The following is a 16,190-nucleotide window of genomic DNA, read 5'->3' on the forward strand; positions in this document are numbered from 1 at the left end:
AAATAAACTGCATATTCAGTCTTTCAAAGTATTTACAAAGAGCATAGATTGTGTAAAAGCGTATTGATAGTGGAAAAATCAATCAGCTGGTGATTGATTTCCCTCAGACACTACAGAGTGACCCCTCCTCACTCTCTCTCTCTCTCACACACACACACACTTTCAAGCTCATCCACACACAAATCAGTGGGCAGCCAGGCCAGAGTCCGGCATTTTAAACAAACAGCCATTGAACACCAATGAGGTCATGAATTTACCGCCAGGCAAAGAGCTTCAACCACTTGTCAGTCCAGAACAAGCTCAGTCTGGGAAAAAAACAGTCACCCACTAACAAATGTGATGACTGAGTAAGAGGGACAGGGAGACATTTGTTGTGGATATGTTCAGGCTTAAAGTGGAGCTTCAAGAAAAGGAACATAGTAAACTCTTTTACGATCTTTAGAAACATTCTTATAGTTCTCTTTTTGGACTGCTTTATATGGATTCCTGCCTTGCTTCATTCCTGCTATCTGCCAGTTAAAGGCTGAGTAGTCGTTGGAGAGTTACAACACTGCACAGAGCTGGGATTTTCTCAAACCAAAAGCTGATCTCCATCCACCAGTCTGGGGCTAAACGGAGCAGCTGAGCACCGTTAAGCACTGACTTAAAGTTCCCAGACAGCTGCTTTCCCCATTCAGCTCTGTTACTACAGAAATGCCTTGGGAACGCAAAAGGATCCTCCTCTGTGTTTTGACGATCCACGTCATATCACTGGTGGTAGGTAAGTGGTCCGGCCATTAAGGAGGTATTTTATCCTGCGTTACTTTTTGTATTTTGGTTAAAAAGCTCTAGCTGTCTAAGTGTAAGAGAAAAAGGACTGAGCTGTGTTATGAACCCATGTAAAACTTGAGGAATATTGTGATCACTTAACATTACATGAGTACTTTCTGCAATATGAAACAATTTGACTGTCAACAACTCATTTTAATTTATCTTAATGAATAAATACATAATAAATTTGAAAATCTGACATGATTTTGACTACACAGTTCAGTTTTACTTTAAGTGCTAGTACATTTATTCATTGGGACAGAGTTTAATACATTTTAAAAATACTACTGGATCATATGCATATTCATACACTGAAATGAGGACCTTTTAATCTAAAAGGTTATTTCTTTTTTCTAATACAACATCTACCTTTAGATTTTCTTTGTGTTCCAAACTGCACAAGACATACTATCATGATCAAGGTCAACCAATTATACATTGAGTGTTTGTAAAAAATAATTAGCAGTATCACAAATAAAACACTTGTAAATCATTTGTTTCTTCCCTAAAAAAACTAAATTTGATCATAACATACCATTCACTCAGCTTTGATTTTATTTTATTTGGCATTTATTTGTAATATGGTGTCAGTGATTATCCCCTTACCTAACACTTCAAATATACATTTCAATATACAATATCAGCATATATGAAGCACAAGACTACAACACAATATACATAATATAATATATCCTAATCTACCACCAGGTGTAGAAGAACGGCAGAGAGATGATGAGTGTGCTGACCTCAACAACACCACATGGCTGGAGTACCGGCAGCAGGTCAAGCTGCAGGTCCAGTACCTGCTACTGACCAGGAGAAACATGGATTGTGCACAGATGTTCAACCAGGAATCTCTCACCAAGACACAGCAGACCTCCTACTTCAACATCTCCCGCCCGACCAAGGTCATCATCCATGGGTACAGGTGAGGAGTAGACCTTTACAAACATGCAAAGGAGTAAGAGATCATATTAATTTTGTAGAAAATAAGATGGAAAATCTAGATTAGTCTTCAGGCATTCTGGGAAAAATTGTTATAAAGTCCATTTTGCTGACTTATGTAAGATACATAACAAACAACAAACAACTGATTGTCATAGGCAGTCAAATACAAATGAGACAATGTGTAGTGCAATCAAGTCCAGTCACATGAGTCATGATGTAATCTCCAAGTATGTGTGTATAGATTTTTTTCTCAGGTTTTCAAGCATAAATTACCAAAATGATATATGTCAAAGAATATAACATAAAAAATACCTTATACCAAAAACAATACATATTGACATACGTATAACAACATACTGACAACATACAAAAGTTGTTGCCAGGGGTGGAGTCATGTAATAATTTATCCTAGCTTCATTTTATTTTATTTTTAAAGGGAACCTTTTGTGTTCATTTCCAGCTCCCTCTCTCTCTATATATATTTTTTTCAATAAAAAAAACTAAACTAAATAAAATATATAAGCCAGAAAACAAGACAAACAAACAAAATCATCAGCAAACATATATATCAAAATCCCAGTTAACAATTCAAATAAGGCATTCCATTTTTGAAAAGGAGTAGGAAGAAGTTAAACTCTTTTTTTTTTGCTTTAACAATAAACTTTTATGATTAATATAAAAACTCGACTATCTGCCACCAGTTTCCATGATACCCATCTCTATCAAATCAAACAAAAGCCAAAAATTCAAACAAAACAAGAACAAAACAGTCACATATATCACAAACCAAACACTCAAACAACACAAGAAAAAATCAGTCAAGTTGGAACCAAACAGAACATCACAAATCCATCCCATATCCGTTCACTTTTTTATTATCTTTAAAGAGTCTTTTTAATTTGATTAGTGTTCCATATGTTTGCATTTATTTACTGCGGTTGTTCCATACATTAACTCCTTTGATTGTGACACAATGATGCATTTGTCCTTACTTAATGCTTTTCGAACATACAAGTTCCTCTCAGGTCATGTTTACTTTCTCTCATTTGAAACAACCCTTAGATACTCTTGGGTAGTTGTTGATTTTTTAACTGTACATGATTTGGGCAGTTTTGAAGTCAACCAGATCTTTAAATTTTAGTGCTTTTAATTTAATAGAAAGTGTGTTTGTTGGTTCTCTATAAGTAGTTTTGTTTACAATTCCCATGACTCTTTTTTATTTTTATCTTTATTCTGAAAATCCACTAGAGTCGCTTTGCATGATTCACCGTTCAAAAAACTCCTTATTTATCTTATACTGGCCCTTTATGCAGCCCCTCAGTTCAGCCTCTGTCTCTTAACAGTCAGTCTTAGCTCCTGTCTCTTTAAGGCCCCCCTCCAGATGAGTCCACTCTGTTCTGATTGGCCAGTTTTCAGGAAACCTGCCAATGGGCAGCTCGTATCAGAGTCATGTTAAATTACAGACGATGCAAACCCAATATTTCCTGCTTTACTGCTTCATATTAAAAGCTTTTAAGCGACTAAATAATGGGAGATTTTTATTGTGAAGAATTTACAGGAAATTAAACATGTTCCTCACTGAATTAGCAGAGCTTCATTAGCAACGCTAAAAACCAGTCAACACAACAACATATGGATGCGCTCAACTCTTTGTTGAGCGCATCAGATAGCAGGGAGTGCGTCAGAATGCAGGGAGAAATAGTACAAGCGGAAACAGCCACAGTGATGATGATGTTTGATGAGCTGCAAACAACCAGCACCCCTCCAACAGGTTAACAACTTATTTTACTTTGCCGTGCTGTGTAATGGAAAAACACTCACAGTGTGCCAGCTTGACTTGAGTCATGGCCCAGTGCAACTACCCCCAAAACAATGGAAAAATGCCATAATGTTAGCGGAGTAGAGCAATTAACTGGTGTGCTGTGCATGGAGCAGATGACCATATAAAGAAATTTGTCACAAGCCAACATCAGCTCGGGCTGAAAGTAGAAAAAACTGTTGGAAACCAAGTTTTCAAGGTAGTCAGAAGTCAATGCTTTTTTGCTCACAGGGATTACTTCTACATACATTTACCTCATTATTTACACTGGCTACATTTAACATCAACATTGTAACATTATATATATGACTGAAAATAAGGAAAAGCATAAAAGTTCCCCTTTAATGATTTTCACTCTTAGATCCTTCTATGCATCTCTTGAGACTTCACTCTCAGTTCTCAGTTTGATATAAATAATCTAATAAACAATGTTAATAATCATGATTTAATGATCATTTTAAGCCTTGTTTTTCAGTATTTCTTTCATTTACCTTTCATTGTCCTTAAAGGGGGCCCTTAGATGCGGAACTGAGGGGCTGCATAAAGAGTCAGTATAAGATAAATAAGGAGTTTTCTTAACTGTGAATCATGCAAAGCTACTCTAGTGGAGTCCAAAAATAAAAATCTAGAGCTGAAAATGAGCATAATGCATAATGCATACCAAATAACAGGATAAAGGATTAATTCATGAAATAGGTCATGTTTCAGTCACTGAAAAAGACTTTAAAATTGCCAAACTAATAGCAAAATGAAAACTAATTAAGTAAATAATCTTCTTTATTAGTGTGCATATCCAGCCCCAGTCTGGTACAGGTGCAGGATTAAAACAGCATACAATAGAAATATTAAACACTAGAAAACTGTCTAGTCTTTTTGATTATGCTTTTTAGCTATAGCATGGCTATAGGGATAAAGTGCCAGTCTGAAGTATCTCAATAACTAGTGAGCGGATTGCCATGAACTCTTGTACAAACATTCATCATCCCCAGAGGATGAATCCTAACGACTTTGGTGATCCCCTGATTTTTCCTCTAGTGCCACCAGCCCATCAGCCTTTTTGTTTTAGTGAAATATGTCTACAACGTTTGGATTGCCATGAAATTTGACATTTTTAGACAAATTTCGACATTCATGGTCCAAAGAGGATTAATTCAATTGACTTTGGTGATGCCCTGACTTTTCCTCATTTGCCACCAGCAGGTTGACATTTCTGGCTTTTTATGAAATATCTTAACAACTATTGGCTGGATTGCCCTGAAATTTGGTGTGAACATCCATGTCCCCTGCTGGATGAAATTTAATAATTTTGGTGATCCCCTGACTTTTCATCTAGCACCACAGTCAGGTGGTAGTTTGAAGTAGCGGTTTGCAGTAGTTTGGTTTATGACCAAATACCTACAAATGACATTTCCATCTGCCTTAGCTGTATTTGTTAGCATGCTAACACACTAAACTGCAATGCACACAGTGATAGTAGGCATTAGTACAGAGCAACACTTCAATGTAAAAGAAGGGAAATGAACTGTACAGCAAACATGTAGACAAACTTTCCTCCACCCCTCCCTCTGCTTCTCTCGGCCATTTTCTGCATCCTCCCACCTATCACTCCTCCCCTGGACCCTTGCTTCATTCCACCATCCTGACCCCACCCCACCCTTGCAGGGCCTTAGGCAGTAAGCCTTCCTGGGTGAAAGAGCTGGCGCAGGCCCTTCTCAGAGCCCAGGATGTGAACGTGCTGGTGGTGGACTGGGTCTATGGCGCCTCCTTCGCCTACAACCTGGTGGTGGAGAATTATAAGGAGGTGGCTCTGCAGATCTCTGTCCTCATCAACCAGCTGCAGGTGACAGAGATGCTAGAGAGGATTTGGGATTTATTCTTATTTTAAGATTTTCTTTTGGATGATTTACTTACAAACTAGTTACTAGTTACATAACAGACAATTAGTTCAACACTTGATAAAACAATTACAAGTGGCATTTAGAATCCTTTATTTTCAATTAATGAGTAATTATGGGTAGCTTGACCCCTTAAAATCTACTTTAACTAAAAATGTAAGACCTTTTGAGATTTGATTTTTAAAATTTATGGAAGCTTTACATGACATTGGTAACCAAACACCTTTAACTAGATGATATAGAAGATAGAAGTTGTTAATGTTAAATTAAAGATTTAACTGCTGGCCTCAGATACTGCAAGGGCCCCGAGACACATCCATCGTTTGTTTTTATGAAAACACTAAATCACAATAGCATGAAATGGCCTTAAAGCTGCTCTGATCAAGATATTAACAATTTTATATTAACAGTAGATCAAACGATGTATTGTTATCACTAGACTCTGCAGGTTTTTAGCTTCCTTCAGCTCATTGTTTTGGTTTTGTGGCCCAAAACTTTAATGTTTTGGTTCAGTCTCACTAATCTAATCAAGCCCATCTTCAGCAGGCAGCTGTTTTCAGTGAAAAAAGCTCTAAAACCCGTCTGTACTTTCCAGCACCAGCAATAGACACACCAAGTTAGTGACTAGCTGGTGAACACAGTGTTCTTTCTTTCAAAAGATATGTGTAAAAATCTAGTTTTACTGTTCCAGTTGATATTTTGTTTCAAAAGTACATATTCCCACATACAGTATATGTGCTTCCACCACTACTACTGCTAATTGTATACAAATTCTACAGCTATTACAAATTACAATCCAGATATATTGTTGTTCACATATGATACAGAGTTTTGATTTTGCTCTTTGAAGAAATCAATCACATATTAAGGAACTTAGCACATCAGGTGAAAATAAAAATGGCTAAGGTTTATTGTCTTGTCCAACAGGAACATGGATGCAAACTCGAGTCCTTCCATTTCATTGGGGTCAGTCTCGGGGCACATGTTGCTGGTTTCGTGGGGACTCTTTTTGGAGGGAAGATTGCAAGAATCACAGGTGAGTCCAGACCACTTCCTGATGATGTTTCAGTGAGTAAGGAAAGTAGAAGTCTTTTATGAAAACTGTTCATTTCTTGCAATACAGAATTGAATTTGTAAAACTGCAGAATTATTAACATCTGATGGCTGATTTAGGAGGTTTTTGTGTTAGAAAATGCAAATTTAATGTTGCAACCTTTAAAGAATTAGGCGTAGTCCTAATGGATAAAACCATGACAAGGAACTTCAACAAGCAACAATATTGTTGGTGGTAGGAAAATAAAAGTTGCCTGCTGCTATTATTATTCTGCCATGTCTAGAGAAAAAGGGGACGTAACAACAGGCAAGATAAGGATTCGTCTGTGAATGCATGTAAGTGTGACCTTGCAAGATTAGCAGGGCTCTTCAAAGGACAACGGCACTTTGATAAGAGCCACTCTAAAGCTGTGTGGAGAGGCACAGTCCCCTCATCCCAGAACACACCACTCAACAATGCACCACTGTTCACTTGTTTATATTCTTTTTGCCTGAGTGGGGAGGCTTGTGCAAGTTTGAATGTAAGTACAATTCAGAGGCGCCACTGATGCTGATTGGAATTTTGGCATGTACTAGAACACATTTTTTTAAATTTTTCACAGCTCAAATAAATGGTAATAATAAAATATCTGAAAGGTCTATCAGTCAATAACAATGAACAATGGACAGCTTTCTAAAGTGATTCCTTTTGGTTTCTAGTGAATGACAGTTAAGTGCTTTTTCAGTGCTAAAAAGTTTGAGAACTACAAAATATCTTTGAGAATTAAGAAAAAAGGGAAACAGTTGGATTCAGACATCAGTTCAGCATGCAGCAAGACTTATATGTAATAAATGTAGCAACAGGAAGTTAAGGCTATTGTTTTGTAGTTTGTATTCAGTACTATATTGTTATTGTGATTTTTGCATCAGTATTATATATACTGCTGTCATGTATTTCCAACTGTTGCTGATAATATCTAAACAGTCACTTTTCTCATCACACAATGTTCAGTCCAGCAGTTCTTCACAGTAGTTGTTGCACATCAGGAAGTACTGCCTCGACCACAGAGACTTCATATACGGTCCGAGAAACCAAAGTCGGAAACCAGGCTGCTCAAATAAAAATGTTGCTGAAGTTCTCACATTATTAAAAGATGCTGTGGTGAAGAAAGAGCTATAGATTCATTTTTTCCCCCTAAATAAACCTGTAAAAGCACTACACCACAACACATCAGTCAAACTCTACAACTACAATTGAAGTTTTGAGTATTTCAAAATGAAAATACAAAATAATTCTTAGATTCTCAACTGTTATTCAACATTTTCACATTCATTATCTAGAGTACTGAAAGAAAACAATCCTCCTGGAATTGTTATTTTCTAATGACGTGAACTCCACGTCAAGCTTGTATTCCTAATGATCTCTTTTACTGTTTCCCTTCTTGTCACCCAGGCCTTGACCCTGCTGGACCCATGTTTAAAGGAGCTGACACCTTTGACCGACTTGACCCCTCTGACGCTCAATTTGTTGATGCCATACACACAGACTCTGACTGTGAGACAACTTTATTTATAAAACCTTAAAATAATGCAGATTCTTTTCCATTTCCACCATAATACCAGAGACTGAGACTGAATATTTGTGTACTGTTGTGGTCTATGATAGAGGATTTGGAAAGCATATTTTCCTCCATGTTAGAAAGGTAAACAGTTAGTATGAGCAATAGTATGTGTCACAATATGACAAACATACAAATAAAAGTAATATATTCTTATTACTATATATTGTAAAAAAAAAAAAAAAAATAGGTAAATTTTAAAAAGTTGCATAAATAACACTAATTGCTTAAAGTTAACAAAAGTGACACTGTGTAACTCTTGAAAGAAGGAATAAAAGAAACTTTCTCTTTTAAAATGAAAAGTCGATTCTATAAGAAATGTAACCCTGCTGAGTTCAATACACTCACTGGACTTGTAGCTACAGCCCTACTCTGGTATGACTAGTAGCTTATGGTGGCTAATGTTAGCTTCTCAGTCAGGTCACCTAATAATGACGGCTTTAAGCAACTAACGCAAGAGAATCTGGGAAAGTAAGGAAAATTTAATGTGCTGAATTATCCTGAGGTCCATATTTTTAATAACATAGTTTTATGCAAATATTCTGAAGATGGTGCACTTAGGTAGTTAAGTTGAGGCGTCCATATTAGGGTTGGAGTGAGCATGTAATGGTGGGTGAACATACAGCACCAAAAACAAAACTATCTGAGTTTATAGACATCGACATTACTGTTCAAAACTTTTTAAAATTTTGATTTAGTTTTGAATTTTCCCTTTTAACCTTAGGTTTGTGTTTACAGTGGTTAAGCACAGTGAGGAGTAAAGAGCAGCACTACAGTGAGAAAATATTGACAATACTGATGATGTATGTTTCTCCTGCATCAGATTTTGGCATCTCCATCCCTGTCGGTCATGTGGACTTCTTTCTGAACGGAGGCAAGGACCAGACTGGATGTGCTCGCTCCCGGTTTTCCTCAAGTGAGTTCAGCCCTCACTGACACTTACTGGCTAAAACAGTTATGACAAGAGAGCAGCAGCTTTGTTGATCTTTGAGTTTGGCTGGTGTGTCCTCCATAGTATAGGCTACAGCTTTTTCATCCCAAACACACACACACACACACACACACACACACACAAAGTGCAATCTAATGTCTGTGCAATATTCCAGACCAGTGATTGTGTATGCAACCTTTTTGTGCTTTTTCAACCTTTTGTGCAATATCCTCCATCTGTGTAATAACGTTCTATAGGGTTTAAATTCACTGATTCTGTCTTTTTTATGAGAAATATATTATATATGTCTTTTTATATATATTTACTTACTGTTTATGCTGCAATGAAGCCTCCAAGCCAAAGTATCTCACATGAATAATAACATCACAATGTTAATATGAATAATAACATCAATAAACATCTTGAATCTTGAAGTTGTGAATAAAATGCTAATTATAGCTACCTGAATAGATTTAACCCGGTTTTACAGTTTTTTAAAGACTATAATTGACTAACAATTTACTAATAAGTTACAGTTTCCGGATAGTTGGCTCCCTGAGTGTTTGTGTGTTTGTCAGTTCTTGTGTACTTTCCAGTGTACGGCTATGTGATATGTGACCACATGAGGGCGCTGCACGTCTACATGAGCGCGCTGAACCGCTCGTGCCCATTAACTGGCATCCCGTGTTCCAGCTATGAGAACTTCTTGAAGGGACGCTGTGTGGACTGTGACGTCTTCAAGGGGAGATGTCCAGCTATAGGTGAGAGTAAACCTCCCACATACAAAACACCTGTGGAATGAATTGGCACTAATCATTGCTGATCACATCTCCTCATATCTCACTTTTTATTACTAAAATGTATTATTTGGACTCACTGAATATGACAGGAATATCTGCTCGCAGTTCTTTTTGATTAATTTGCTTTCACTATTTTGATCAAATTTTATATACATATATCCAAATTCTTCAGCAAAAAGCCAGACTTTACAGAGCTGACTTTCCATATCAATCAATATTTTTTCTTCAATATCTGAAAGTACAAACAAAAAAGCTGTTAAAACATATAATGACTATAAGCTTTACAACATTGCTTCTCAAAGTAGGGTCCTGGGACCCCAAGGGGTCCTTGTGGGGGTTTCGGGGGGTCCCAAGCAAAAAAGGGGAATGATTTATTTTCACTATAATTTCTATCTATAACTAGCACAATAACAGAATGTATGACTATTTTGGTAATGGGTTTGATACACTTTCTGTAATAAAACATCTAAAAGCAAAACTCTTAGATGGGGACCCTGGAACCAAATCTTATCAAATGGGGGTCCGTGGTCTAATTTGTGTCAGTTTAAGGGTCCTCAACGTGAAAAGGTTTGAGAACCACTGTTTACAAGATATTTATTTCACTTTATACAACCTTTATTACAACCTTTAGTCCCCCTGGCCTGTTTGTGTTTGTAGACTTAAGTTGTATGAACAAGGTGGTGTAAACTTGCTGTATGCTTGTTTCAATAAAACTGTTTAGAAAAATTTTAAAAAGATACTCCTGTACACCTCCAACTTATTAGCTTTTAACAAACTGATATTTATTCCTGTATTGTTTGTAATTGTGAACCTAAAACATATAAATGTTGTGAGTGAATATTCTGGGCAGTAGACAAAGATGTGACACATTCAGGTGTTCCAAAGTCACCTGTACTTCAAAGACTACTTCTTTTGTGCCACTGCTGCGGCTCATGCTGCTGCTACATTGTTGGTACAAGTGCTGCTGCTGCTACAACCCATCATTACTACTGCTATTGTACTGCTTTCACTACTATCCTACTACTCTTGCTGCTGCTAGTATTGCTGCTTCTGTTGCTACTGTTTCTACTACTGCTAATGCAACTCACACAGTTTACTCAAGAAGGTACTGTGTTTAAGTACAATTTAAAGTACAATACTTGTATTTTGATCCATTTAATGCTACATTATACTTCTACTTAACTACATTTCAGAGGGATATATTGTACTTTTTACTCCTCTACATGTACATTTCTGAATTAAATTTGTACAAAGTATATGGTCATGTAATGGAATGTGATGCATTGTTATAAATGAAACTATCCTGTATATAAAGTAGTTAAAATTAGCTCCACATCAGACAGCTACAATACTGAAGTATTGTTTCAGTGATAATGATCCAATAACATCAAGTACATTTGGATGATAATATTTTGAACGTTTACCTAAGTAACATTTTGAATTTTTAAGGAGTATTTTCACAGTGCAGTATTGATACTTTTACTTTAGTAAAAGATCTAAATACCTCATTCGCCACTATTATAGGTAGACCACTTCTCTACTGAATCAATAAAAACAGTGATTCATTCAGATTTGATTCTTCAATCAGCAATTTGTTTTCTTTCTCAATTGTTGCAACTTTGAAAACCATGATTGGATTCAATACATTCATTCATTACATTGATATATACGTAACTATCCTCCCACAAAGTGAAACATAAACAGCAGGATTTTATTTTAGATTCAAGGTGTTTTGTATTTTTTACTGTTGAAGCTAGAGTGACTGGACTGAGGCATTTCTTTTAGCAAAGTGATGTATTGATTTTTCATAATGTGTCATTGATGCAAAAATGTATTGAATTAATTATTTCACCCCTACCTAAAGCCCTGCACAATCATAAATGGAAAACACAAAAACAAGAAAAGGACAGTAGCAATAAAAGATTTCATTATGATGCGGTATGACAGAGAGGATCAGTAACATCAAATTATAAAAGAATTAAAAATATAAATTGGGTAGCCTTTTCTGTTCTCCTTTTAGTCTCAGTATCACCTGGAGATACGGCATCAGGCGGCACTCAGGCAGCGGCTCTGGTCTCGTCACAAGGCAGCATTTGGCAGCTTCTTATCATTTCACCCCCTGATACGCCAGAACACGCTGATACAGTGACATAGTTAATGTACATGGGAGTCTTTTTGATTTGTGACGTACAGTAGGCCTACAGTGTGACCCTCATTCACTGTGTGTGTGTGTGTTTCAGGTTTATCAGAAAACAGCGGGATAACCGTATCACCGATTCCCAAAGAGCAGAAGCTATTCCTCCTTACAACTTCTTCGTCACCTTTTTGTGGTGAGTGCTAGGGTGTGTGCGTGTGTGTGTGTGTGTGTGTGAGAGAGAGAGAGACAGAGAGAGAGAGAGAGAGAGAGAGAGAGAGAGAGAGCTAAGTGAAAGAAAAGACCTTTAGTTCCCTCAGTGCTTAAATTGAGGCTGACGGGAATGTCATTATTTATTATTTGCATATCGGACCAATTAAAAATTTGACCTGATGTTGGCACTAAAGGGAAAGTCAGGGGATCATCAGAGTGATTACAGTTCATCCTCAGGGGACCACAAAATGTCCAGCTAAAAATATGATAAAAAACAAGACTAGACTTGTTAACCTTGTGGAGAGAGGAAGGACATGTCATCATCTCTCCACTCAAAGGCAATGCTGATTTGCATCAGAGTCCCCGAAATGTCTCTATAAAGTCATATCAAGTCTTATCCATTACATAATTTATTAGTAGTAATGACAAGGTCTGTCCTGTTTGACCTGTAGTCCTCCATACTAATGTTGGTGTGACTCCTTCATTACTGTAGGCCCGCTGCAGCACTGTAGATAAGTTTGGCTCTCAGAATCTCAAGTTCCACTTCCCTTGTTGCTGTATCAGAAGCTCCTCTCCTTGTCCTTGATCTTCAACTGCTAGTTGGTGAACTACAATTTCAGTGGAGAAATATTTTGATCATGTTTATGGCTGAATAATTCAAAAACACTTATCATCGTATTCTCTAAAATGTTGGTATTTTGTCAGTCAAGGTGTCACAGTTAACAGTTAATTACTGTGTTAATGTTTCATATTGTGTCCGACTTTCATGCCATCAATCATACGTTTTTATACATGTGTCGCTGTTCCTCTGCTCAGCTCATCACATCCTGCTGAAGCTGGAGGTTTCTGCCCTGGATAAGAGCGCAGAGGTGGAAGTGATACTGAGGACTGAGAACCTGGGAACAGAGAAGAGCCTCAGGCTGTAGGTACCACACCTAACAACACACTAACAAGTGTACCATGGCTCAGTGTAATAAAAAGGTTCTCGCTGATACAGTTTTGTTGAGGTATGTAAACTTGCCAGATTGTATGTAGCCAATAAAGTGCAGTCTGATTTCTCATTAAAAGATGTCTGCATGATCATATATGTAGATACTGGAGATACTGAAATATTACATTTGAGATGATGAATTGTGTTTCTGAATGGAAGATCTGTTATTCTTCATTTTGATGTTATGGAAATCAACATAAACTCCCACAAATATGACATGGAAAATTGTTTAGAGAATAAAAACTGACCAATTATGGTTAATTTAGTCCTAAATCCTTATTAAACTTTGTCACAAATCCTTATTGCAAAATCTAAAATCACACATCAAGCCAGAAGTTGACGCATTCATCTGATGCATCTACAGATTGAGTGGCACATTAAAATATTCAGTAATTGCTTTTGGCTTCAACATATGGATACCAATAATTAAAAGTACAATGAATAAGTGTAGGTAGAGCAAAATTGACTGTGACAACAATCTTGTAGCTTCCCTATGTTCAGCTCTGGATGATTGCACAGACTGCAGTGCAATGCCCTCATCCCAAAGCTTGTACTATAAATTGTTTTCCCCTAAGAAAAGGCGAGTGGCCAACTTCTATTTACAGTTTGTTTTACTGTAAAGGCCTGGCCAGGTGCAGGATGTAGTGGCAGAAGTGTTGAGGGATGAAAAGTGCCTATACACAAGTTCAGGAGGACTTTCTGTTTTATTATGTCTGTTAATTAATCATCCTCTAGTTGGTTAAACTGTGTTTATACTTATATTCTTGTGATAATAGACATATTTTTGTATTAAAAAAAGGAAAACAGAGCAAAAAAAAAAAATTGAGGAGAATTTTTTATGTTCCCCCTTGTTGAATCAAAAAGAGTGAGAGCAAAGCAGTGGGGCATGTCAGTCAGTTTGTTGTAGTTCTGTTAATTCAAAGTAATAAATACAGAAGGCAATAACTGCCCGCTGTGATAAATGTCTTCTCTTGCGAGGTAATGACAACATTATTAACATGCATGCTGTGTGTGTATGTGTGTATTTTAGTCAGACAGACATAACAGTGTACAGGACGGTGTTGGCTCACCCTGTGGCCCTGTGTGAGATCAACTCCATCGAGCTGAGGAACACTGGAAGCTTCTACAGACAGGGAGACATCCACGTCAAGTCTGTCTGTCTGTCCGAGTTCCCCTCTCTGAGGTACGTACAGACCCACATGGATACAACGTGCACCACACACGTACTGTGCCACACAAACTCACATACCTCCTCCTGGCAGAGTTGAACTTTCTGCACACTATACATCATTAACAGGTTCTAGAAACAAAACAGCTGCCAGGCCTGTTTCTGTTGAGCTGCCACATATGGAGATACATGAATATACAAGCAGTAGATCACAAACCTCATTTCAGTTGTTGTCTGCACAGCTGGCATAGATAACCCACCAAAAACCTTTATTTTGAGCATCATATATACACCATGTATAGTCTTAAAAGTGTGTCACTTGCTCCTTCATGGAGGATAGAAGGATTCACAACAGTTGCAGTGGATTCCTGTCATGAAAAAACTTTCCATTGAAAAATCTTAAGCTTCTCCTGCACCATAAGCAAGTTCTCCACTGTCCCTCTGTAGTCTCAGTATCCCCAAATATTAATGTTTTTCCCAAAACATGGTGACACACAGCTTCTGCTCATTACCAGCGCAGTTAGCTGCTTTAATACATTGATAGCTATTGGTGGTTATTCATTCAGTATTTTGGGGGGGGGGGGGGCAGCGGATCAAGCTGTAGATACAACATTTACATATTATCACCGAAAAAAAGTTGTTATGGTGAATGTATTAGCAAACGGTCGCCTATTTACACGTCTTGCAAGTATGTAGCAACATGTTTGTGTCCACCTGACAAAAGTAAGTTAAATACTCTCCCTTAAGCTCTGTTTTGGTCTCCACTAACTACTGAGGTAAATATTTGGTTCTTTAGCCGCTGAATGCTCCACGAGGTTCACCGCTTAGTTGCTAACTTGAACTGGTGAATGAGAGCGGTGAGGCTGAACCAAAACAGTGAGCTGAAAGACGCTAAAACACTCCACAGAGCTGAGGGAGACTGCAGAGTTGGGTTATGACTCTCAGTGGGTTTGTCACATTACACATAGTCAATTGAACCATCTTTAATATAGAAATATTGATTAGAGCAGCTTTAAAGAAAAAGTTAAACATCTAAATAACATTTAAGTGTGTTTTTGTTTCAGGCGTGAGGAGCCGATCTGTGTGAACAATATCCATGTCAGACGAGGAGCTCCGTGGTCACATGACCTTGTACAGGTGTGTGGCATCTTCTGAGGAAAGAGATCTCCTCAAAAGGACTCTGAAAAAAATCCATCCAGTAAATACACAACAAAGTCACCCAGGGATGTCTGCACTGTGTGGAGTCAGTTTCACATTTTGAAATACTTTGTTCAGGTTGTTCAAGAAAAAATGATCAGAGTTAAACCTCAGTAGGTGGAGCCAAAGATCCCAGTTTTATTCAGGATGCTAATATTATAAAGTCTGTCACCCAACTACTAACTGACAAGTGCAGACAATGTCATGTAGTCATACTAAGGTCATTTGCTAACCTGATCTTCAAACATCATAACTGTCATGATCATGAAACAGTGAAAAGAAAAGATCAGTTGTACATTTTTATTTCTTATTGCCAGAGTCTCGCCTTTCGTAATCCCAGTTTCTGTGTTATTCCGGCCTCTTAGCTTATTTCTGCCTCTGAGAAGTGTTCAGAGAATTAAATTTTCTTCTATGATGTGGTTTTAGGATGTTCTCGGTGACTAATTTCATGTATCTCACATGTAGTTTTAGTGTTGCTGATTGGTGCTGAATTCAGTTTGTCTGTTACAGCCGAGCAATAAACTGGTGACCGTGCTTTGATTTTCTGTGTGCATGTTTGGAGGTGAAACAATTACAGTTGTGTGTTGGATGCTGGATATGAAACACTGAATAAAATACTAAATATAATTCAAC

The 16,190-nt window shown here is 37.4% G+C and overlaps 1 protein-coding gene across 2 annotated transcripts; it reads left to right on the forward strand.

The window, feature by feature from the left end:
- Positions 1–210: 210 nt before the first annotated feature.
- Positions 211–16,091, forward strand: pla1a (phospholipase A1 member A). Of its 2 annotated transcripts, none has more exons than XM_042427370.1 (11): positions 211–760; positions 1,519–1,738; positions 5,240–5,417; positions 6,400–6,508; positions 7,958–8,059; positions 8,947–9,039; positions 9,633–9,815; positions 12,095–12,184; positions 13,018–13,123; positions 14,223–14,375; positions 15,425–16,091. In XM_042427370.1, the coding sequence occupies exons 1-11, from the start codon at positions 694–696 to the stop codon at positions 15,513–15,515; spliced, it is 1,392 nt and encodes a 463-aa protein (XP_042283304.1). In that variant the 5' UTR covers positions 211–693; the 3' UTR covers positions 15,516–16,091. The 2 variants fall into 2 exon arrangements, with proteins under 2 accessions (XP_042283304.1, XP_042283305.1); XM_042427371.1 differs by having other exon boundaries at positions 212–760; positions 9,651–9,815.
- Positions 16,092–16,190: the final 99 nt, after the last annotated feature.

Source organism: Thunnus maccoyii, chromosome 11 (genome assembly GCF_910596095.1).
Source record: "Thunnus maccoyii chromosome 11, fThuMac1.1, whole genome shotgun sequence".
In the NCBI taxonomy this organism is placed as follows: Eukaryota; Metazoa; Chordata; class Actinopteri; order Scombriformes; family Scombridae; genus Thunnus; species Thunnus maccoyii.

What these genes read in the sequence shown, in the direction of transcription:
- pla1a (XM_042427370.1), top strand. Translation starts at nt 694, where the DNA reads ATGCCTTGGGAACGCAAAAGGATCCTCCTCTGTGTTTTGACGATCCAC. An exon ending in GTCATCATCCATGGGTACAG is followed by an intron (nt 1,739 to 5,239) that starts GTGAGGAGTAGA and finishes CCACCCTTGCAG; the next exon opens with GGCCTTAGGCAGTAAGCCTT. An exon ending in TCCGAGTTCCCCTCTCTGAG is followed by an intron (nt 14,376 to 15,424) that starts GTACGTACAGAC and finishes TTTTTGTTTCAG; the next exon opens with GCGTGAGGAGCCGATCTGTG.